This window comes from Larus michahellis, chromosome 16 (genome assembly GCF_964199755.1).
Source record: "Larus michahellis chromosome 16, bLarMic1.1, whole genome shotgun sequence".
Classification (NCBI taxonomy): domain Eukaryota; kingdom Metazoa; phylum Chordata; class Aves; order Charadriiformes; family Laridae; genus Larus; species Larus michahellis.
This window is the reverse complement of record NC_133911.1, coordinates 4448809-4471583: the sequence shown is the minus strand read 5'-3', so window position 1 is coordinate 4471583 and position 22775 is coordinate 4448809. Positions and strand designations below refer to the sequence as shown.

General features: G+C 55.9%; 2 protein-coding genes across 3 annotated transcripts in view; one reads left to right on the top strand and one right to left on the bottom strand.

The window, feature by feature from the left end:
- The window catches only part of NOC2L (NOC2 like nucleolar associated transcriptional repressor), a 51172-nt gene extending 50792 nt beyond the window's left edge, over positions 1–380 (bottom strand). The window contains exon 1 of the mRNA XM_074609453.1: positions 38–380. Within this exon, the coding sequence (XP_074465554.1) occupies positions 38–57 (20 nt within the window). The 5' untranslated portion in view covers positions 58–380. The remainder of the gene's footprint in view (positions 1–37) is intronic.
- A 56-nt stretch (positions 381–436) lies between these two features.
- KLHL17 (kelch like family member 17) lies at positions 437–22423 on the top strand. 2 transcript variants are annotated; one of them, XM_074560429.1, is made up of 12 exons: positions 437–594; positions 10443–10695; positions 11109–11230; positions 11689–11910; positions 12956–13072; positions 14229–14442; positions 14532–14676; positions 15244–15411; positions 15769–15857; positions 16918–16991; positions 18027–18208; positions 18842–22423. In XM_074560429.1, the coding sequence occupies exons 2-12, from the start codon at positions 10485–10487 to the stop codon at positions 19068–19070; spliced, it is 1773 nt and encodes a 590-aa protein (XP_074416530.1). In that variant the 5' UTR covers positions 437–594; positions 10443–10484; the 3' UTR covers positions 19071–22423. The 2 variants fall into 2 exon arrangements, with proteins under 2 accessions (XP_074416530.1, XP_074416531.1); XM_074560430.1 differs by lacking the exon at positions 437–594 and adding an exon at positions 783–930.
- Positions 22424–22775: the final 352 nt, after the last annotated feature.

Below are 22775 nucleotides of genomic sequence, written 5' to 3'. Positions count from 1 at the left end.
GCCATCCCGCTCCCACGCGCCCTCCGCCGCCGCTCACCTCTTGCCGGCGGCTGCCATGCTGCCTTCCTCGCCTCAGCGCGGCCGCCGCTTCCGCTCCCAGCGTGCAGCGCGGCGGGGCGGGGCGGGGCGCCGAGGCCCCGCCCCCCCTCCCCGGTACCGGCGGCCGGGCCGCGGGGTGCCGGTGTCACGCGCCTATGTGTGTCCCCTCTCGTGTCCCCCCCCCGCAGGGCCGGCCAACTGCCCAGTAACGGCGGGGAGAGCGCCCCTTCCCCCGCAGCCCCGCCACGCAGCATTTAACCGCGGGGGGGGGGGGACACAAACCGCACCACTGTGCCGTGCCGGTGGGCAGCTCCGCCGCGGGGTTATTCCGGGTGAGGGAGGGAGGGAGGAGGGGGGAGGGAGGAGGGAGGGAGGGAGGGAGGAAGCCGCAGCCCCGTCCCGCCGCCGCCCGAGGAGGAGCCCCGCAGCCGCCCGCCCCCGGCCCGCCCCGTCTCCCCGCCGCGGGGCCGGCGGTAGCGGTGCGGGTGTAACGGAGACCCGCAGCATCCCGCCGGTCGGGCCGGGCCGGGCCGGGCCCGCCGCTGCGCCGGAGCCGTGAGTACCGCCGGGACACGGCCTTTCCCCGGGAGGGGGGCGAGAGGGAGGCGTTACCGGGGCTGGAGGCGGGGGGGGTTGGCAGCAGGAGGACCCCCCCGCGATGAGCTCTCCATCACTCCCCACCGCTGGTGGCGTGTCCTCTCCTCGGAGAGCGAGTTCGCCGGTCGGGGTCCGAGGATGAACCGGTGCCGTTCCTGAGCTCCCTCTCCGTACCACGGCATCTCTCCGGAGCCGGTCTCCTTCCCCGTCCTCTGCCGAGTCCCGGAGCCATTCCTTCGGTAAAGGGAAGAGCTGGAGCTGTAGAGCCTTGCGCGACGCCGGGGCTGCAGAGAGGTTGTGACAGTTGCGGTTTGGCTCGCCCCGGGTGGACGGGTGATTTGGGATCCTTGTGGCAGGAACTGAAGGGCACAGGGAGAAACGTTGCCTCAGGTTTTCTGGTACCTTGGCGGGGGAAGCGGGAGGCAGCTTTTTTTCCGGCCTCTGCAGTGAGTGTTGGGGCAGAGGGCTCTCCTCCAGCCACAGCACCTCCGTTGGCCAAGCTGGTCCCGGGGAGCCGCAGGCCAGGGGGGGCAGCTGCTTTGGTTCTCCTGGTTGAGCAAATACCTACCCCTCTGAGCGGTGCCAGCCCTGGGACCATGGCTTCTCTACAGCAAGGACGAAATGCAGCACTTGGGTGGCTGTCCCTGCTCTCTGCCCGTCAGTACATGGCCACCGACCAACCAGGCTTTTGTGCCAAGCTAGAAAACTGCAGAAAGGGTGGCCTGGCTTTAATGGGGTCTCTTTATAAAGGAAGCCTGCTCTCCTTTGACTTCAGAGCCCGCTGCCCGATGAGCGCTATCTTGGGGTGCTCTCCCTTGCTGGAGAGCACAAAGTTAGATCTGGAGTGATTCAGCAACACGTGGATATTCGGGTGCTTTTGATCCTGATGGTCTCCAGGTTGTCACCAGGCCGATGCAAGTAGTTTGTTGCCCCCAGGACAGGGCACTGCTGAAATGAGCCTCCGAGAGCTGCTGCCCCTTCTCAGTATGGACAGTCCGAAGGCATGAGCTGCATTTAAGGATGGGAGGAGGGATGGGGCCTCCACAAAAGATTTGGGATGTCTGTGCACTAGCGTTTCGTACCAGGAGGTGCTGGTTTGTTACAAGTTCACTGTTATATGGCTCACTTTGATGTACAATAGCCTTTTGATTGCGATCACTGCAGCCAGGCAATCACCTCTGTGGAATCTCTCCCCTCTGGACCCCAAGTTTCTCTCCTAAACCATGAGCATCTGCTGGAAATACTTCTTTCAGCATGGCAGTGGGTAAGACTCTTGGGCATCTTGGGTCTAAAGATCTGAGTTTCCTTCCTAAGAACTGACTGATTCATGAATCCCAGCAAGTAGCATCTAATTCGGAGTGGACCAGAAGCTGGCAGGCGTAGTAGTCACCTGCTGTCTAGGATCTGAATGGAGTTGCTCCGTAGTATCTTGGGTAGCTAGGGTGGTCCCTTAAGCTTTCTGTCAGCTTGGTGAGGGTGGCAGTGGAACCTCTTTGCTCTGCCAGGTCGTCTGGTGGCCATCTGCCCTTGCACTCATCAGCATCAGTCTGGGTCTCTGTAGATGGAGCGGTAGGTGGAAGTCAAGGCAGGCAGGCTCTGAAGACTGGAGATCTGCCAGGGAGGCTGTTCTGGGTTCTGGTCTTGCTTTGCTGCATCTCAAAAGTCAAACAGCCGTGCTGAAATCTCAGTGCTGGCTTCTGTATTTTCTCAGGTGCTGGCGCTTTGCCTTCAAACCCTTAGTCAAGCTGGCCTTGGTAGCAAGCGGTGCTTCACCCTTTCTGCCTGGCCTGCCAGAACTGGCTGCAGACCACACTGCCTCCTCTGAAGGATGTGACTCCGCAGGGACAGGAATTTGAGCTCCTTCAACTGAAATTCCCAGGGTCTGGGATCCGCTGGCCTTGGCAGGCCCCCAGCGTACCAGCAAATTCAAGGCCATTATGTCACGTGCTCCTCATAGCTCAGTTTCCATGTATGTGGCTTGTGCTGCTGCCTGCAAGATGTGAGGGAATTCTCTTAATTGTTTTCTGGCTTGAAAACAGGCTCCCACCGCTCCACAGTGTGAAGCACTGAGCTTGTGCAGAAAAGGAGATGCTTACGGGATCCGGTATGTCTACATTGCCAACCCGCTCTACAGCTGAGGCTGGTAGGAGGCTTTGTTAGCTGTCCATAAACGTGGCGTGGGCCATGCAGTCTCTGGGAAAGGGATGAGGGTGCAGCTGGTGACCTCCTGGTTTGGAGAGTCACTCATGAGCAGTGCTTCACCGGGCATCGTTCCCTGGCTTATCCGTCTGTGAAAGATCCGCTCGCCCATTCGCAGCCAGCAGACCCGAGTGCATTTTCCTTCTTTCCCAGTCTACTGCTGGAGCCACTAGACCACGCTGCCTCGTGTCATGGAGTCAGCTTTCCCTCTAGAAGCCGAGTGGTAGATCATGCTGGGTCTCACCAGGTTCATTACTCTCGTCTGACATCAGAGCATTGCTGAGCGGTAACGACCCACTGGCCCACTGCCACCTACTCGAGACGCCATCACCTTGCCCAGCGGACAGGTACAGGGCACCTTCGAATATATAATATTCTTCGAATAGTTGCTGGCCAAGGATGTTGCAGAGGGGGAGCTCCTGGGCAAGTCTAGGAGCCAGGAACATTGAGATGCTCTGATACGGGCTGCCTCCAATGACGTGAGCGCTCTCGTCTTGTCTGCTTACCTGTCTGAAAAATGAATTGGAGACAGAGATGTCTGTCACGAGGGAGGCTAGAGGGAGATCAGGAGTACCACGGTGATGGATAGTGCAGCTGACGCTGTTAACTATCACTCTGCTGCCTGGCGAGGAGACTTGCTTCATGCTGATGAGTAGAGGTTTGGCACTACTTGTGCCAGAAAATAGCACTGGATGCGACAGTAGCTCCTCTCCCCTGTCCACTGGGGGACACTGAGAAGGGGGAATGAGGACATGACCCACATTTCCAGTCCTTGGCAGAGGCAAAGGGCTCCTTTCGCTTAGAATTCGGTGTGCTTTGTGCTGGAATGTAGGAACTGCTGTCTAATCCCAGGGCAGCTGGAGACCTGCATGTTTTGCTGAGCATCTCAAGGCAGGAATTAGTTTCCATTTCTTGTTTCTCCCTAACCTGGGAATTCAGCAGTCCCAAAACTATTCGGGTCCTGACCCTTACAACCAATTACTTAAAGTGACCCAAATGTTAGCACAGATGCCTCTAAATCCCTCAACCATGGAGTCCTCCTTGGAGCTGCTGCAATCTCCTGCGTGCAAAATACCGAAGGCGAAAGCTGAATTTGAAGATGTCTGCAGGAGGAGCTGGGGAGTGTGAATGAGAGAGGGAGAAGATTGCGTTCCCGGATAGGTGCTGAGCAGGCTGGAGACCCTTTTATCTCTCAGGGGTGGGATTGTCCCAGTGCAGGCATTGAGGCTCTTGCCTCGTGCTCCTTCGTCTCTCAGCTAAAGCACTTCGGAGCGTGAGCAGGGGTGACCGAGAGCAACTTTGAGCTGAGTTTCCAAACAAAACTCTCCAGGAGTAATGGGGAGAGAGGCTTTAATTAGAAAAGACCTCCAGCCTTCTCTGTGCACCAGAGCCGATTGATTACAACCCACTGAGTTGCTGAAAGACACTGACTAGGTCAATGTGCTGAATGCCCTTCTTGCCTGAAGCCAGCGCCGTCTCTGTGCTGTAGAGCTGGCAACTGTGTGCAGTTTCCCCCCCCCACCCCGTCCTCCCCACCCCCTTGCCGAGGCTCTGCATCCTCTCTGGCAGCTTGTCACTCCTCTGCAGATGTCTAGACAGGAGGATTCGGTGCGTGTCAGTTATGCCTAATTCATTTAAAAAAAAAAAAATAAAAACAAAATAAAAACCCAAACCCTACTGAGAGCTGGGGATTCTCAGTCCTGCAGACTCAGCGCTGTCTGTGGTGCCCCGTGCTGCCTTGAGGCCAGCGCCGAGCAGATTAATTCCACCCATCGGCAGGAGCAGCGCGCTCCTCGCCCTCCCATCCTTAGCAGGGGGGCTTGGGGAATAGGAGGCAGATGTGTGGGCAGGGGCAGCGCTAAGAGCAGGAGAGAGAGAAGTGTTTGGGGCGGAGGTGCCTGCTCCTAACCTCTCCTTGCAGCTCTTGTGTGTTCTTGGTGTGCTCGTGTCCGTCGGGAGCTGGCAGAGGGGTGCATGGTGTCCGAGCCTTCGATCTGGCTGTCAGAAACTGCCAGTTTCCTAATTCTACCGTCTCTCCTGCCACCTCTGAAGGCAGAGCTGGTGCCAGGAATGACAGCTCCCCTTGCCATGTTAAGTCCCATTTCCATCGACATTTGCCGTCCTGACCTCTGTCCGGGTGCAGCTGTAAATCTGCCATCACGGTAGCGATGTCTTGGACCTGCGGTTCAGAGCAGCTGGGTCGCTTGCTGGTCCTCAGCTATCAGGTCCCTCTGCTTCCTCACAATCGCTGGCTCTTCTGGGCTGAACACAAAATTAACCTTATATTAAAAAGACTGCGAGGTGCTGCACGCTGTCGGTGTCTGAATTCCCTGGACGCGGGTAAAGTGTTACAGAGGCTGAGAAGGGGTTGAACCCCAAAGTGGTGTACTGAGTGGATAGAGTTCTCAGTCTGTATCAGTGACGCTAATGGGACAGGTCCTGGTGGGGATAATTGCCTAGATTTAGTGCCTGCTTTGCATCTGAGTCCTGGATATATACAGCTGGATGATTTCCAACCCTCTTTGATTGCGTTTATTGTGGGGAAGGGAGCAGGAAAGGTAGGAGCGCATTATATTTTGTAAAGGGCAGCGCTGGGCCCTCTGAAAGAAGCAAGAATTTGGGATAGCCAAGTTTGAGGCATAGGGGCAGGCTGTGTGTATCTGCTGTAGCTTGTGAAAACAGCCCTGGTGTCTTAGACATGCCTACTGCAAGAGGATTTACTGATGCAAAAAATACTGCTAGTCGTCTGGGAGTTTAAAGCTTCTCCTTAGACGTGGGCTTGAGAGTCATGGACAGGGGTCAACCAAAGGGATTGCTCAGCCAAATTAACGGGGCTTCCACGAGGCATCAAGGAAGATGAAAATTTGCAGGCCTGCGGCGTGCTGAGCTGCATCTCTGGATGCTGGTACGAGCCGTATGAGTGGTCTTAGAGCCGCTATTGTTACTGCCGGCTCAGCTGTTTGTGTCCCTTGAAGGAAGAGCCTGCAGGAACACAGGAGCACATCTTCTTCCCGGCCCGGCTCCCAGGAGGAAAGGAGCTCATTGTGTTTGTGTGAGCACCCACAGAGCTGGGCAGGGGCTTGCCTGAGCTTTGGTCTGGTCCTGCCCTGGGCTTTAATGTATATTGCACATTTCAGTTCCCCCATTCTTTGGGGAAATGCTGAACTGCAGGAGGCTGCTTACTGGCAAATGGCCTGTGACTCCTCTCAGAGGGGTTAAAAATAGGAATTCTGATTTCTGGTGTAGGGGAGATGGAGATGCACTTGGAAGCGGTGATTCCTGCCTGCGACTCCACTGTCAAGTTCCTCCTTCTCTGGGGGTCCATGCTATTGGTCTGCCCCAAGAGGAGTTTTTCTGTGCTGTTGTGGAGGGTGCTGCTTTGACTCCAAAGCTCAGAATGGGGATCTGAAGCTGCTGGGCACAATGGAGCAGCCCCTTCCTGCCTGGGGACAGAGCCAGAGGAGGTCTGTGGACAAAAAAAGGGCTTTGTGCCTGGGACATGGACCCCCAAGGCCAAGGAAGGGGGGAAGCCACTGCCCTGAAAGGGACACCAGCAATGTGGTGCCACCTTATTGACCTAGCTTGTCCTCTGCTCCGTTAGTGACACGCTGGGGTGGAGGTGACTGCCGGCGAGGACATGATGTCTCATCCTGAAGGTCTGATGGCAGCGCTTCTGTGGGAGATGCAGTGCTGCACAGAAAACAGGGCTTTGTAGCTGATTTACCAGAAAAGAGGTACTGGGATATCAACACAAGGAAAGGGCACACGTGGAACTGATGGATTTAAGCATGATTGTATGGCTGGCCTTAGGGTAGGGGATGTCCCCACCGTCTGACCAGCTGTACAGGATGTGTCTTTGTGGTCTCCTAGCAAGCCTGGAGGACACAAAACCTCCATGCAGGCTGTCAACAAAAAGCCATTCTCCAGGGCCTTCCTGGGGAAAGGGCAGGCTCTGAACTTCTCCCTGGAGGATACTCCGTTCCCTGTTTATTGCTCAGCGTGCTTCTTTTCACTCTCGGCAAAATATGTTTTTTTGTGCAGAGAGAACAGACCTCCCTTTGGGCAGGGATCATTTGCATTAATTAACAGAGCTGTTATGCATGGCCACGCTCTGTCGCATAGGAGCCAAACAAATGCCGCCTTTTTTTTTTTTTTTTTTTGTCATAACCTAAGAGTTATTACAAGTCAGCCACCGCATCCATTATAGCTGATGCGTAACACGTGCATTCATGCTGCCGCATGCTCCACAAAAGTGGGCTTGTATTTACTTCCCCCGGCTGGAGCTCTGGACACTGCTTTACTGTCTCTTGTGGTCCGGGCACTGTTCCCCATTAATTATATCTTAGCAGCCCTCATAGCCCTTCGTTTCCTGGGAATGAAGTTTTACAAGGAAATAAGGAATATTTAGTGCTGCCAGCGAGGTGGAGAGTTCAGGCGTGGGGAGCAGCACAAGCAGCAGTGGGGTGTCCTTTCCCTTTTTTCCCCACTGACTATATCCTGACCTGTTAAAGCAAAAGAGCTCTGATGGGGACAGCTGATAGGAGAGCGGAGGGGACACTGAAGAGGCTGTACCCACTGCAAGCCTTAGCCCAAACCCATGCCAGCGCTCCCTGCGCGGCAGGAGGGTGGCCTTTTCCCAAGGTGGCTGGTGGATGGGGAGGGATTGCTGAGGCTGTAGTGCGGCCGTCACGGAAAACCATCCAGCAGAGTTGGTTCAGGCTGTCTGTGGGTCAGGTCAGCTGGGGGCTGTCCCCTGGGGATGCTCTGAGGAGCCCAGTGGCAGTGCGGTGGCCGGGATGGCGTCTCCCTCTGTCCCTGCTTGGCCACGTCGGAGACTGAGTGACACAGCGGTGGTGTAGCCCGGGGTGCTGGGAGGGAGCTCGGTGCTCAGGGAGGCACCGGTGCTGTTCCAGTCGAGTTCTTCAGAGCTCTGCGATGGCGTGCCTGGGGACAGCAGGCAGCTGTGGGTGGGGAGGGGACTGAGCAATAGCTGGTCTCTACCTCTTGGCCATGGGAATCGCCGCAAGGAAAGATAATGTCACCCTTGTCACTCTGTGCATTTGTACTTGCCCGGAGTTGTGCAATGACTCAGTGGCAGGGCTGGGAAGAGAGCCCAGTGCTCTGACCCTCCTTGGAAATGCGTTTGATTACGGTGATGCCAACGCACAGGCGACAGCAACCTTCAGTCTCTTGTGCCCTCTGTGTCTCTCCCCTGACCGCTGGAGCAGAGTTGTGTGCTGCCCCCCGTCCGCCAGTCCCATCTTCTCCCTGCTCCTCTGTCCTGTCCTGCATTGTCCCCCGGGTCCTTCCACTGCTGCGCAGCTGGGAGCTTCCACCCCTTGCTACCAGGAGGGGTGAGGTGGGTGCTCTCAATTAGAGATGGGGGTGATTTAAATACTAATGGGGGGAAGTACGCTCGGCAGTGTATTAAAAAGATAAACCAGCTCGAGCAGATCAGGAAGACCCTTGGGCTTGCAGCTAAGGAGGGGAATAAAGGTGAGAAAGCACCATCCACTTTCTGCCACTAAACCAGGTCTGGGAAAGGAGCTCTTGAGCCCAGGTAGAGATACTAATTACTATTAGCATCTTTAAAAAAAACAGCCCTTTTGTGGGCACCTCTCATCCAGCAGTGTCCCGAGGGTGTCCTAGGGATGCTGCAGCTCTCTAAAAAGCTTGGCTGAGGGCTGTGGGAGGAGAAGGCCAGTTAACTCACGGGCGCTTCTTCCCTGTTGAGGGCACAACGGCGTCCTACACATTGCTGGAAAGCATCAACAGGCGTTGTCTTTGTTGTGCGCCCGTGAGTCTTCCTCGCTGACAGCGAGATGAGGAATCTCATACCACGCAGGATGATGCAAATACAAGAGGGCAATGCAGGCTTCTTTCCTGCTCGGGAAAGATGTTTATTCATCTTTTTTCCTCCCCCAGACTCTAGTACACGATACAATTGCTATTTAAAAACGAATAGATGGCTGCATTCGTGGCTGAGCAGGCACAGCATGGTGGGTTTCTATTTTTAGGCTCGTCATGGCTGGCGACGTGTAGGTGTCGTGAGGAGCACGGAGGCTGAGGGGATTCTCTCGCCGCAGGGATGCGGGGGCAGGCGCGCGAGTGCAGCACACGGGCTTTTTTTTATTTTCCTTTCAAGCTGCCTTTTTCTTCTGCTCCTTCCCCCTCCTTCCTCCTGCTGCTCAGTCATTCTCTCTTCACTCCCCCACCGTTCCTTCGGGTGCTGCTGGCAGGGAGACAGTCAAACGCCTTTTGAAACACCATGAGCAGCCTAGCTGCAGAGAGCATGGAAAGAGAAAACATCTTTGCTCAAATAAATGCCTTTATTCTTTGATTAGGCAATTTTTGTTTTCTACAAGCCGATCATGTTTATACTCCTGCTCCCTGCCTGGCTTGTCCCAGACTGGAAGGACTGTCCCACTCCACGCTCCGTGTATGTGCAGACCAAGTTCTGCATCGGGTCCCAGCTGGCTCATCGGCATCCCTTTTTTTTTTTTTACTGTCTGTCCCTCCTGTCAGCCTTGTCAAACCAAAACCACCTGAAGTTCAAAGGTACCTCTTGGAAGGACAGCCAGGCTCCCAGCTGGAGCTGCTTCCAGGGAGATGTAGGAGCTCTGCTTTGCCCACCAGGCTCGCGCAGAGTCTGCGGTGCCGGAGCAGGACCGTTTGGGGCAGCCTGGAGGCTCTGGTGAGGCTGGACGTGCCTGGGTAGAGGCCACTGGAGGGAGGTGGAGATCAGGATGTTAAGGTGTATGTTTCTTGTTCCCTAACTGACCACCTGGGAATCCCCAGCCTCTCCTGAAATATAAAATGGCAGGAAGAGTCAAAGCCCTGGTCTGCAGGGTTCTCTTCTGGGACTGTAGAGCTCTGTGCTGCCATTGCCTTTGCCCTTTGCCTTATCCTCCCGAATTGTGTGGACACAGGAAAGACAGCAGCTCTCTGAACTGAACTTTTGAAGTCAGGTGCGTCCATTATAAATCTCCTAGCATCCTCTGGAAGCTGGAGGGAAACAGCCGCCGCTCAAAGATCTGTGGTCCATACCATCACTCTTGCCTTTTAGGATATGGGATTCACGATTATTTTTTGTTTAGGCTGATCAGAGTTGTCATGCTTGCTGTCTCCAGTGGTCTGTTTAAGCTGTGTTTGATCAATGCAGGACTGGCATGCCCTGGTGGGACTTCTAAGATCAATGAATGCTTCTGCTTCTGTTACGTGGAAATGCACCTTGTTAGGCTGATTTGGAGATGGTGCAACTTCAAGGAAAAACCAGTGTGAGCACGTATGTTGTAGAGCAGTACCCTTCTGAAGGCAGGTGAGGAGGATATCGATCCAAAGGTGAACACAGCTGGGAAGCAGTGAGTGTCACAGAACAGAGAAGAGTCTTAGCATCGCTTTGCAATACTTGTGATCTTCCAGGGACTGTCTCCTCCCCATTGCTGGTTTATGAGCAGGATGATGTTTCCCTGTCAGGGGCTGGTTAGACAGGAGCTGTTCTGGTGCAGGGTCTCTGAGCAGTGGCAGGCATACATGGGGGCCATGGGAATTGTCTGGGACTAGAGCTGTTCCTGCCTGGATAATGCTTTGGTTTTCTCCCGTGGCAGTGCTGGTGAGAAGGGAAATCCCACCATCTACCACCTGCAGCCATGGAAGGAGGCATGCAGCTCCTCAACCGCGATGGCCACAGCATCTCCCACAACTCCAAGCGGCACTACCACGATGCCTTCGTGTGCATGAACCGCATGCGACAGCGTGGGCTGCTCTGCGACATTGTGCTCCATGTGGGCACCAAGGAGATCAAGGCCCACAAGGTGGTGCTGGCGTCCTGCAGCCCGTACTTCCACGCCATGTTCACAAGCAAGTAGTGTCCTCTCTTCCCCACCGCCAGGGTCTCCTTGCTCTTCAAACCCTCTCCTCCCTGCAATCCCCTTCCCTTTCTGTCGTGTTCCCTATTCTCACTGCCCTCTCCTATGGAAATATGGTGCCTGTGTATCACCTCTGTGAGCAAGTGCGATAATGTTCCTCATTTGGCTCCCTTTCATGAAGCCCTGTGCCCGTAATGCCCCGCACAGGTGTCTTGGTGCCCACCCTGCAGACGTGGACCCCATTCCCTAGAGTATATCTCTCCTTCTCCATGCAAAGAGGAGGGCAGGAGGCCTTCCTGGGCTGTGGTGGGTGATGTGGCTTGTTCCATGCGTGGTCAAGTCTTCCTGTGGGGAAACAATCCTGCTGTGGGACTTTGTTCATGTCTAGTATCTGTGTTACCCCAGATGAGATGAGTGAGAGCCGCCAGACCCACGTGACGCTGCATGACATTGACCCCCAGGCCCTGGAGCAGCTGGTGCAGTACGCTTACACGGCTGAGATCGTGGTGGGCGAGGGGAACGTGCAGGTAGGACCTTCCCCCCAAATCTGTCTTCTCCACAAAGCCATTCTGTATGAGACATGCCTCCTGGGGGCTCTTCTCTCCTTCTGCTCAGCACTTTCAGCTGTTGTTCTGTGATGGCACCTGCATCTAGTGGTGGTCAGGGAGTTCTGCTCCCCTGCACCCGGACGCGTGTCTTCTGTGGCTGGGAATGGCTCCTCAAAGCATATGCTATGGCCAGGTCTAGTCCTGGGCATCTGCCATTCTCCTGCCATTTCCTTGCCCTGTGGGGGCTTACGGGTGTCCTTCTCAGCTCTTCTTTAGCTTAGTCCTGTTGGAAACAACGAACGCTTTGACCTCTCTGCACCTGTGTAGCTGCAGGTGCTCAGTAAGCCTGTTCTGTTGTTGACTTGCAGTGAGACAAGGGTGAAAATAGTTTCCTTGCCCTGGAAACTCTCTTTTCCCCCATTCTTTTCCACTGCCAGACACTTCTTCCTGCTGCCAGCCTGCTTCAGCTCAATGGTGTGCGGGATGCTTGCTGCAAGTTCCTCCTCAGCCAGCTCGACCCATCCAACTGCCTGGGGATCCGGGGTTTTGCTGACACGCACTCCTGCAGTGACCTCCTCAAGTCTGCGCACAAGTATGTCCTCCAACACTTCGTGGAGGTGTCCAAGACCGAGGAGTTCATGTTGCTGCCTCTTAAACAGGTGAGGCCCTGACGGGAGTGTGAAGGTCTGAGTGTGGTGAGACTTTTCGTGCCCTGTCCTGGAAGGCACAGCGTGCACATCAAGAGCCCAAGGCACCTGCAATGTGGGGACAGGGTTTGGCAGGGGAATGTACCCAAATTCTGTGCTTTGGTCCTCTCTGTTCAATGGAGAGACAATCCATGGGAAGAGTGCTGTCAAAGAACGAGCTTAATCCCATGTGAAATAGGGAGGGGAAGGTAGCACGGAGGATAATTGCTGTCGCTGGTGCTTGCCACGTGAGCCCCGAGCGTACTGCCCTCTCCCTGGGGACACGGGCCAAGGAGTGAGTCCTGGCTGCCCTGTGATGTTTAGTTCAGAGCTCAGCTAATGTACCCTGCGGCTCTTCGTGTGGTGCCAGTATGGCCCCTGGCTCATCACTGCCTGCAGGGTGCTGTGCCCTGGTCCACAGGCATTCCCAGTCCTTGCTCTGCGTCACCCAACCCTGTACAGTCCCTCACCAGGACACAGACACCTCCCTTCACCCATTCTTGGGGCAGTGGGGTGTGTGGCAGCAAGGGGAGGGTACGTATCTCCGCTTGCTCCATCTCCATAGTCCTTGTCAAGTGAAGTGAGCGTGCTGGGAACAGCGAGGGCAGCTGGCTCTCTATCCCATGAAATATTGAAGGGACGCGTGCGAGCAGAGTCGTCTGCCTGCTCTCACTGATGTGGATTGGAAGTGTCAGGCATTGCAGCAGCTTCAGACACAGAAAGGGGGGAAGGAGCCAAGGAGGGTGATGGAGGGCAGAGCTGTCTCCACACCAGAGCTGCAGGGAGAGGAAAGGCACAGCTGCACCTGCCTGGTTTGGAGACCCTGCTGCCCTTTGGATCTTTCTGCATCCAGTGAGAGAGAGTAACTCTACATCCCTTAACTGCCAGCATCTACAGGAGGCAGTGGCTCTGCCCTTGCCAGTGCTGTTCTGCTGGGCCGGTTACGTGGGGGTGTGAATGTGTCCTTTCCTCCCAAACCGTACCAACCGACACTTGACCTTTCCACCCCGCTCTGCAGGTGCTGGACCTCATTTCTAGTGACAGCCTCAATGTGCCATCGGAGGAGGAGGTGTACCGGGCTGTGCTCAGCTGGGTCAAACATGATGTGGACAGCAGAAGACAGCATGTCCCCAGGGTGAGTCTGCTGGGGAAGGTTCTGCCCGCCAGCTCTGAGTGCCTGGTCTGGGTGGAGATGCAGCTGAAGGAAGCTGCAGGTTGGCCGGAGGGCAGGGACAGCAGGTCCCTGACATGCCGCTTCCAGTCCAGGCATAGATGAGGGTGTTGCTGAGAGAGTTCAGTCTCCCAGAGTGAAGTCCAAACTATCGACATAACTGAGGGGGATGCCCTGTCTGACCCCTGGCAGCTTGGGCACGCCGAGCTCCGAGGGTGTGGGCGGCAGGAGAGGTCAGCCCTGCCTGCAGACTCCCTGGGCTTTCACGTGCATCCTCAAACAAAAACCTCAGGCAAATTTGAGCACGGACTTCTTTTAGCTCGTGCTTTTGTCTCTCTGCATCTGCACCTCGGCACTTGGATCTGCGAGCCTCCTGCCTGCCAAAGGTGCGACTGGAGAAGACGTGGTTAAGCCCTTTCCTGCGGGGCTGCCAGTGCTTGGCACAGCTTGGGCACCCTCTCATGGGTGCAGCCTGGCACTGCAGTAGAGGCTGGCGGTGCCTGTGGCAGCCAAGGCTTCCTGTCATCCCACCGCTCTGGTGCTTCCAGGCAGGTGAAAGCGGTGGGAGGAAGCATCCCTAGGTGTCCTCAGAGGAACCATCCCCAGGTGTCCTCCTGAAGGCTGAGGCAGGATGAGGAAGACTCTGTCTGAGGGTTTCCCCTGGGTTTCCACCAGCCCTGGGGCTTGACCCTAGAGAAGTTCTGTCTCCACCTTTGCTGGTTGTTTGCACTCAAACATCCCTCCTGTGGGCAATGCAGGCAACGTGGGGCATGATGGATGGAAAGTGGTGGTCTCTGGGCTCTGCAGCCCTGCAGCGAGGATTGTTACTTGTACCACGAGTGCTGGAAGAGGATGTGGATATGGGCAGGGGTCTGGGTGGGGGTCTGGGGTGGCTGTGGGGCATGTCATGGCCACGCTGAGGGCTCCTAGTTCTACAGGGACAGTAAGGTTGAATTGCTGCCCTTCGTCACCGGGTGTCTGTCCTGCCAAGTGAGCAGGATGCCATGTCCAGGTGGAGCCAGCCTTGCCAGGGTCCCGGGGTTTGTAGGGGAGATGTGTGGGCAGCACTGGGAGGAACCCTTCCCACCCTGCCGATGGGACGCAGCTCCTCTCCCCTCAGCTCATGAAGTGCGTGCGGCTGCCGCTGCTGAGCCGGGACTTCCTCATGAGCAACGTGGACACGGAGCTGCTGGTGCGGCACCACTCGGAGTGCAAGGACCTGCTGATTGAAGCCCTCAAGTACCACCTCATGCCGGAGCAGAGAGGGGTCCTCAGCAACAGCAGGACGAGGCCGCGGCGCTGTGAGGGGGCCAGCACTGTCCTCTTTGCTGTGGGTAAGGCCCCGCCGTGCCCTCACGGATCTGCGCACTCCTTCCCGGGGCCTTGGGGCTGTTGTTTGCTCTGTTTGCCATCCCGTGCGCAGGTGGGGGGAGCCTGTTCGCCATCCATGGGGACTGCGAGGCCTATGACACGCGGACGGACCGGTGGCACATGGTGGCCTCCATGTCGACTCGCAGGGCCAGAGTGGGCGTCGCTGCCATTGGGAACAAGCTGTACGCCGTGGGCGGGTAAGGAGGACGTGGGGCCGTGGTGGGGAGCTGGCAGGGATGCTGTCGGCAGCCTCTGCACAGAGCCGATGGCGAGCACGGCACAGAGCTGCTCTGGGAGCAGAGATGGCCAGCCTCCGGGTGAAGAAATCCGGTGTCTAACTGCAGGAGTAACAACGGAAAACTACTTCCCTGCCCCTGTGGTTGGGAGCAGTGAGTTTGCTAGCTCTCAGCTTAGTGGTGGCCATGTCCTGGACTTGCCCTGTTTCCTCCCACGTCCCTTAGCCCTATGCTGCCGGCCGTTAAGACCCTGCTAACTCCCCAGGCCACCTCTGGCCCTCTGTACGGGGTCCTCTGAGACCCTCTTTCTTTGCAGACCCCCAGGAGATCTCCGCTAAGGGCTCTGCGCTTCCAACAAGTGCTTTGGTGCGCTCTGCCTGGAGGAAGCTGGGCAGGGGGGAGAGGGGAGGGGTGGTGACAGGGACCCAAGGCTCTTGGCCAGCTCCAGAGCTGTAGAACCAGCCCACAGCCCCACCTGCGACACCAGGCTTCCCAGGTCTCACACGTTCTCCCTTTTTCTCCCTGCAGCTATGATGGGACCTCTGATTTGGCCACAGTGGAATCCTACGATCCTGTCACCAATTCCTGGCAACCTGAGGTCTCCATGGGCACCAGGAGGAGCTGCCTGGGTGTAGCAGCGCTTCACGGGCTTCTCTATGCTGCTGGGGGGTACGACGGGGCCTCATGCCTGAACAGGTAGGGATTGCCTTGCACCAGGCTCCTCTGCTGCTCTTGCATGCACTGTCCTTGGAGCTGGGCGGCTGGGGAGCCCACAAAGCCTACTCCTGACAGATGGACCGGCCCCAGAGTAGACGTCTCGCAATTCAGCTCTGTCATGCAGCGTCTTTGGCCCAGGCAGTGTTTCTTCAGGGGAAGACCCATTTTCTAACCCTCTGCCACAACAGAATGCAGGCTTTGTCAGTTCTTCCCTCCATTTTCCCTGTCTATTCCCAAGCTTCCTTGGGAGCTGCCCCTGAGGGTCTGTGGCAAAGAGTTTTGACCTGGGCTTTGCCAGTGTCACACCTTATGTTCCTGTGTCCCTGCCTGCTGCAGCGCAGAGCGGTACGACCCTCTGACAGGCACCTGGACATCCATCGCTGCCATGAGCACCAGGAGACGCTACGTCCGGGTGGCAACGCTAGGTGGGTGATGGCATGAGGACCTGACTGGCTTCTGTGCAGACTGTCACTTGCGTTTCTGGTGGTTCTTTTCGATGTTCTAGTTCCTGCCCCTTCTTCCTAGATTCCCTAACTGTGAATGGCCCAGCCATTCTTCTGCCATGTCCTGACACACTCCCTGCCTCTGCCCTCTTCCTCGGTCTCCCTAGCAATTGGGTTTCATCACATTCTGGTGGCAACTCCTGAGGGGACCTACAACTCATTCCTCAGCTCCTTTGTGCCCCTTCTACTTTGGAGTAAGAGGGCTGGCTGTGCATGATCCCTAGAAAGGAAGGGCCAACCTTATTACTCCTTCATTATGAAAGCAGGACAATCCCTTTACTGATGATCCAAGCGGTACTGCGGGGTCAAAACTGTAACACCAGGGGTGTTACAATATTAGTTGCAATGCTGTGATGTCTCCTGACTCCGGGGAATGAGTTCTGTCCTTAAGGAGGATGCAGCGTGAAAACTGGCCGTTTTCATTGTTTAGTGCAGTTATGGGGTTAATGCAAGTACCACTCTCCACCCTAGCAGCTGTTGGACCTCCCTGGGGATGCCATGGTAGCACCCACCATCTCAAAAACTGCTGTTCAGTGTCCCCACGGTGCCTCTCCCCTGCCCTGTTCTCTGGTTTCAGCTCCCAGTGCTGACTCAGAGGTTCCCTCCCCTCCATCCCCAGCTCATACTCTGCCCGCCACAGCCTTTATTGGCGTTCCCCCGCTCCAGCCTCCGCTGCTAAAAATAACCCATTGCTCCGGCGGGGAACGCTTGCAGCTCCCATAATGAGGAGGTCAAGAAGCGGCGGGCGAACGAGCTCTTTGGGAAGCTTTGCAGCGTGGCAGAGAAATTGCCCGATGACTGTTTCACACGGCTGCTTGCGGCGCGGGGAGGGGGAGCTGGGGGAGCCCGGCTGCCTGGGGAGCGGGAGGCACGGCGGCTCAGCCGATGCCTACATGGGCACCCTGGGCTGGGGGAGGCTGTGCTGGGGCTGGGGCCACGCTCTTTACCTAACTCCTGTGCCTGTGTGTGACTGTCTTTGCAGAAGGGAACCTGTATGCCGTTGGGGGATATGACAGCTCATCGCACTTAGCCACAGTAGAAAAGTATGAGCCCCAGGTAAATACAAGAGAGAGCATGCGGGGTAACCCTTTGCCTTCTCCCCTCCTCATGGGTGCCTGCAAGGGCCCTGCGGAAAGCGGAGGGCCACAGGAGTTGCTGGAGAGCTTAGCAGACAGTGAGATCAGCTATGCATGGTCTCTTACAAACCGCTGCCGTAGCTTAAGATGTGACCACTTCCTAGCAAAGTGTTGTAGCAACAGTGGACCAGAAGGTGTGCCCACACGAGCCTGTGCAGCGCAGACCTGCCTTCCTCCTTGGAGACTTAAGCCACCATGCGTGACCACGAGATGGGGTGGGTATCAGCCCTCTCCCCAGCTCTTCTGCAGGGACAGAGTATCCAGGGTGCAATCCAGAGCAAAATGAGCCAAAGCTCATCCGTACAGGCTCCGAGATGTCTCTTTGAGATTTTCAATGACCAGAACACTCCCTGTCCCCGTTGCCATGTAGGCCAGCTCAGGTTCTCTAAGAAGAACAGTTCTTGTTCATGCCCTGAGCTGTTTGCAGCTTCCAGCTGAGGTCCTTGCTGCACACACATCCAGAGCGGTTAGCAGGGGCACATATGTTGGGCTTGGTTTTTCACAGCTCTGTTAAGAGCAGGCTAGATCACTGCAAAAAAAGATCAAAGAGAAGGTCCTGGAGCTTTTTCATGAGCTGTAAAGCCACAGTTGTGACTTGTACAGATTTGAAATAGATACAGCTCAACCCCCATGAGCGGGCTGGGATTCAGCTGTGACGTGACTGGTGGCCTGGCACAGAGATCTCTCTGCTCAGGCCCCTGGGATGGCAGGACTCCTGCCAGCTGTGCTTTCCTGAGCCAGTTGGCAGAGGTCTCTCCCGGGGCCTGCAGCTCTTCCTGCGGGTGAGCCGAAGGGAAAGAACTGGGATCCCCTCCGAAAGTCTTTCTGGGAGAGGACCATTACGTGGGGAGGTTTGTGGTTAGAGCAAGGACTAATATCACAGGGCTGGGTTGGCAGGGGTACGTGGAAAATGAGTCGTACATCTGTCTCACGAACAAGCATTGCCTCTTCCCAGATCAACACCTGGACGCCCATTGCCAACATGCTGAGCCGCCGCAGCAGCGCAGGAGTGGCCGTGCTGGAGGGGATGCTCTACGTGGCTGGCGGCAATGATGGGACCAGCTGCCTTAACTCTGTTGAGCGCTACAACCCCAAAACCAACACATGGGAGAGCGTGGCGCCCATGAACATCCGTAGGTAAGGAGCTCTGCCCTGCTCCCACCCTCCCGAGCTGCAGGGGAGCCTCAGCTGCGGCAGTCAGGAATGGGGACCCCATCTCACAGAGAGCCTTGCCTTGCTTGGCGCTGCGAACGGTAAATTGCAGACCATGTCCCAGGGCTTGGCCGGCTCTCTGCTGCTTCCACAAAGGCAGCCCGCGCTCCCCACTGCGCCGTGAGGGATGGGTACGTGCCTGCCAGGAGGGCAGAGCGGGGACATTCTGCATTAGACGTTTTCTGCAGAGGGATTTTATTCTCAGCAGCCTGCGTGGCCGTAAAGAACCAGCTGGTACGGCTGGCTGAGGCCACGGAGATGCTGCTGGGCTGCGGGAGGATTTAAGGCTTGGAAGTCCAAGCTCCTAGGGCCTGTTATTTAGAGGTGGCACTCCTCCAGTGGGAGGAGGGTATCAGAGCGAAGGGGAATATCTGAGGCGCTATGCTGCACTCTGCCGCTGACTGACTGTTTGAGCCCCAGTAATGCATTTTCACTGGGCACTTGTGAGGCTGAGCACTCCCTTCTGTGGGGTGGCAGAGCCCTGGACAAGCTCCCCCACACCCCACATACGCCGTGTTCGAGCCTCACGCCCTTGTGGTCTCTGCCTGGTCGTTGCAGGAGCACCCACGACCTGGTGGCCATGGATGGGTGGCTGTACGCAGTGGGGGGCAACGATGGGAGCTCCAGCCTGAACTCCATCGAGAAGTACAACCCCCGAACCAACAAGTGGGTAGCAGCCTCCTGCATGTTCACACGCCGGAGCAGCGTGGGGGTGGCTGTGCTGGAACTCCTCAACTTCCCGCCCCCCTCCTCGCCCACCCTGTCGGTGTCTTCGACGAGCCTTTGACAAAGAATCAGGACCTACCTTACCTCAAGGGGACAGGGGCGCCTGGCGGAGCGCTAGGCCAGCGTGGCTGGCCCCACGGGGCAGCCGGTCGCTGTAGGAGGAGAGCGAAGGTACTGGCTGCTGCCTCCAGCCTCAGCACTCCTGTGAACCATCCCCGGAGCCATCCCCACTCTTGGTGCGCACATCGGATCAGCACGACCACAGCAGTTAGAAATGTGCTTCCTGGACGAGCACCCACCTTCTAGAGGGCGAGGAGAAGGGGTGCTCTCTGCTCCGTTCAGACCCATCTCACCGCTCACCCAAAGGGCGTATATTTTTCTTTGGGGAGGGGAAACTTTAAACCATTGCTGCTTCTTGGATTCATGTGATCCAGCCGGTGCCACACGTACGAGCACAGCCAGCCTTGGAGGCTTCCAGGAGTCCTGTGGGGTGGCAGAGGTGACAGCACTCCTCCCAGGGACACGGCTGAATGTGCAACCGCTCCTCTGAATGTCACTGTAGCCAAACTCTTTACCAAGCCTATTGTGCACTGTTAAAGACTCTGAGGCCACTGTACGGTTCTCAATGGTGTCTAATCGATGCCTTAAAATACACAAACAAAAGAAGCCCAGCTAAGGGACAGGGCCTGGAGGAGGTGAGGTTTGGAGACAAAACTGGATGCAGCATCCTGAACCCTCCAGTGTTTCCATGCTCAGCCGGCCCCACCTCGTGGGCTGAGATCCCAGCTGACCATTGCTCTGGGTGGTCCCCAGCCGGGCAGATGGGTTGGATGACCTTGTTTGCATCCATGGCATTGCTGTCCCAGGTTCAAGCCGACGGTGCGGCTGCCTGCTCTCTGCACGTGGTCCTGGTTCGCAGCTTGGCTGGGAACGGATCGGCCCGTTTGCTCTTCCCCTCTCTGCAAAGCAGATTCTGGGTTTACGGAAAGGTATCGGTTCTTAAATAAGAACGATCCAGCCTTGTAAATGAGGAGGATTGCCTGGCATTACTTTTTTGGTTGTTAATTTTTTGCCTTTTTTTGTTTGGATGCTAATATTTTAATTTGTAATGACTTCATATCCCTTTATTTTTTACACCACCCTGGTATTCCCCAGCCCATCTGCTTTTATGGCAGCAGAAGGGAAGCAATTACTTTTCTTATTTGTTGATGAGATGATGACTCTGTCCTGGAAGACGTTCTCTATAGACGTGTGGGTGTGTGTGCATGTGTGAGATACCGTACGTACAGCGGAAACAGCATAGAAGGGACCATTTGCAATTAGCGTCTCCCTGGCAATTAAGCAACCACTTTAATTAACTAAAGGTTGAATAAATTAGTACTGTAAGTCACAGGCCTGTCCTTGACCCACCTGTGCCATGGAGCCTCTTGGGTGGTGTTTTCAATGCGTATGCTGTAGGGTGTGCGTTACGAGCCTTGAACTGTGACGTGTTATCAGGTGTTCTCTCCATTGCAGAGGAATGACTCAACCACTGGTACCTCAATCGTGTTCAAATGTAGCATTGGAAATACGGTCGGACTTGTTTGTTTTGAACTAATTCCTTTATCCTTTTTACCCCGCTCCTTCTCATTCTTCATTTACAGAGTTCGGATTTCACTTGTGATGGTATTTGTTGGCGTAAATTTTCAAGTGGCTGGAGATTTCTTCTTTTTTCCTTTGGGGTGAAAGGAGAGTTTGAGATGAGATAGGGACTCCCCAACTTCACACAATTTTTACATCGATCTGATTTCTCCTGGGCAGGTGCCTGCATGTTTTACAAGCCCCCTTACAGTGCCTAACGTTGGACACCCAAAACTACCAGCAGCTTCTGAAAAATCTGGGCTGCTTCTCCCCCCAACTTCTTCCCAAGGACAGTCTGGGCTTCTCAGGCTGAGGAGGCCTTTTTGGCTTTTAGAACAGACTCAAAATCTGCTTTTCATTCCCCTCTCGCTTGCCAAGCCTGTCGCAGCTCGGCAGCTCTCCCGTTCCTCCGTATTGCAGAGGACCCTGCACATGTCCAGGCTGTGCTCCTGCGGGTTGTCTCTTGGTCGGTGTGGCAGTAGGGCTGCCCTAAGTAGGTCACATCAACCTGCTTCGTTTGAAGGAATGATGAAATCGGTGAAGTCCGCTCTGTTGCCGCTCTGTGTGAGCGAGGTCTCAATCCTTTTCTTCCCATTCCTATAAGCAACATCAGGATTTTAGTCTTCTGCTGGACTTGTATCGACCAGCGCATTCCAGGTGCCCCTGGCTCCAGTGTCCTTTTTTGAAGGAGGATCTCCTAAAAGCCTCATGGCCCTGTCAGAAGTGAAAGGTGCTGGTGCTGAGGCAGAAACGGGGCTGGTTTCTAACAAGGAATGAGTCGTTATAGCCGTGGCTCAGCATCTGGTCCAGCTGTAGCTGCTGTAGCGTGAAGGAGGGCTGCTGCCTTAGCAGGGGCAGCAGGCAAAACCAGAGGGGAAGCGAGGAGCGTAGCAGGCTGAGGAGCATTTTTTGTGCCATGTGCCCTTGGCCCCAGTTGTAATCTTTAGCAATTTACGCTACAGGTGGCGTGCAATGCTGTCCTGCCTCTTGAGGATCAGGGAAACAGGCGGTGTGACTCCTGTCACCCACCGGTTGGGTCCCGAGCAATATCACCACTGAACCTGTTCCACAGAAACCTGGGGAGGAGGGAGCCTTTCGTGTCTCTGATGTACTAACTATGCAGGTGCTCACTGCTTTCCCGTGAAAGAGAAAGAAAGAAGGAAAGGGCAAAATGGTTCCCCAGCAGCTTGCGGGGGTCCGGAGCACCCCGACCCGCACTGTGTGGACACGAGGTGTCAGCCTCTGCCCTGGGAGGTCCCAGGGTGGGATTGCTTCTGGTGCTGCACGTCCCTCGCTGAGCCGGAGGCCTGGGAGGGGACGTGTGTCTGTGTCTGTCTGTCTGTGCGTAGTACCCTGCCTGTGAGGGGAGGAGAACTGTCAACTGTGCGTGGCTTCTCTGCCAGTTTTAGTTAGTTGGCGTCTCACCCAAAATGTTATTTGTGCGATTTTCCCCTGTGAGCTTGTCCCAGCGGAGGAGCATCCCTGCGCGGGCGGCTCCGGGCTGCGTGTGTTGATGTGTTTCGCCCAGGGACCCCGGTGTCAGTCTGCAGTGAGACAGCAAAGCCAGGCAGGAGCCCTTGCCCCGACGTGGGGGGAGAGGTTCGCTTGGCCTTACTGGTAGGCAGACCCGGTCTACTCCATGTCAAACCGTCGTCACTTTGATTTCTCTGTAAGTTATCTGACTTATTTATGTGGAACTCTGTTTCTCTGAATTTTTTGCACTACATGGGATGGGGAGGGGATACAAGCAATAGAAGCCAACATGTACAATAAAGACATTTTCTTGAATACCTGATCCTGCCTCTTGCATCCTTCCTTTTCACTTCTCTGGCCCCACTCCTGCACAGGCAGGGAGCTGCTCTCTGCATTGCCCTGTGCAGGGGAGGGGAAGGAGCCCCAGGCAGAGGATGCTGCGCATCGGAGCCTGAACAGCCACCGGTGACATCTCATCTGCCGGGGTTTAGCCACTCTGGGCTTCAAGGCATTTGCACAGAGCAGGGACAGGAACCCGTCTGGAGGCCACTTCGGACTGGCCCTGCTGTTGTGGACATCAGCAGAGGAGCCAAAGCCAGCTTTGAAGGAACGGCCGCACCGCAGGTGAGCTAAAAGGAGCAGCTTTTAGCCCAGGTCCCGACCTGGGATGTTG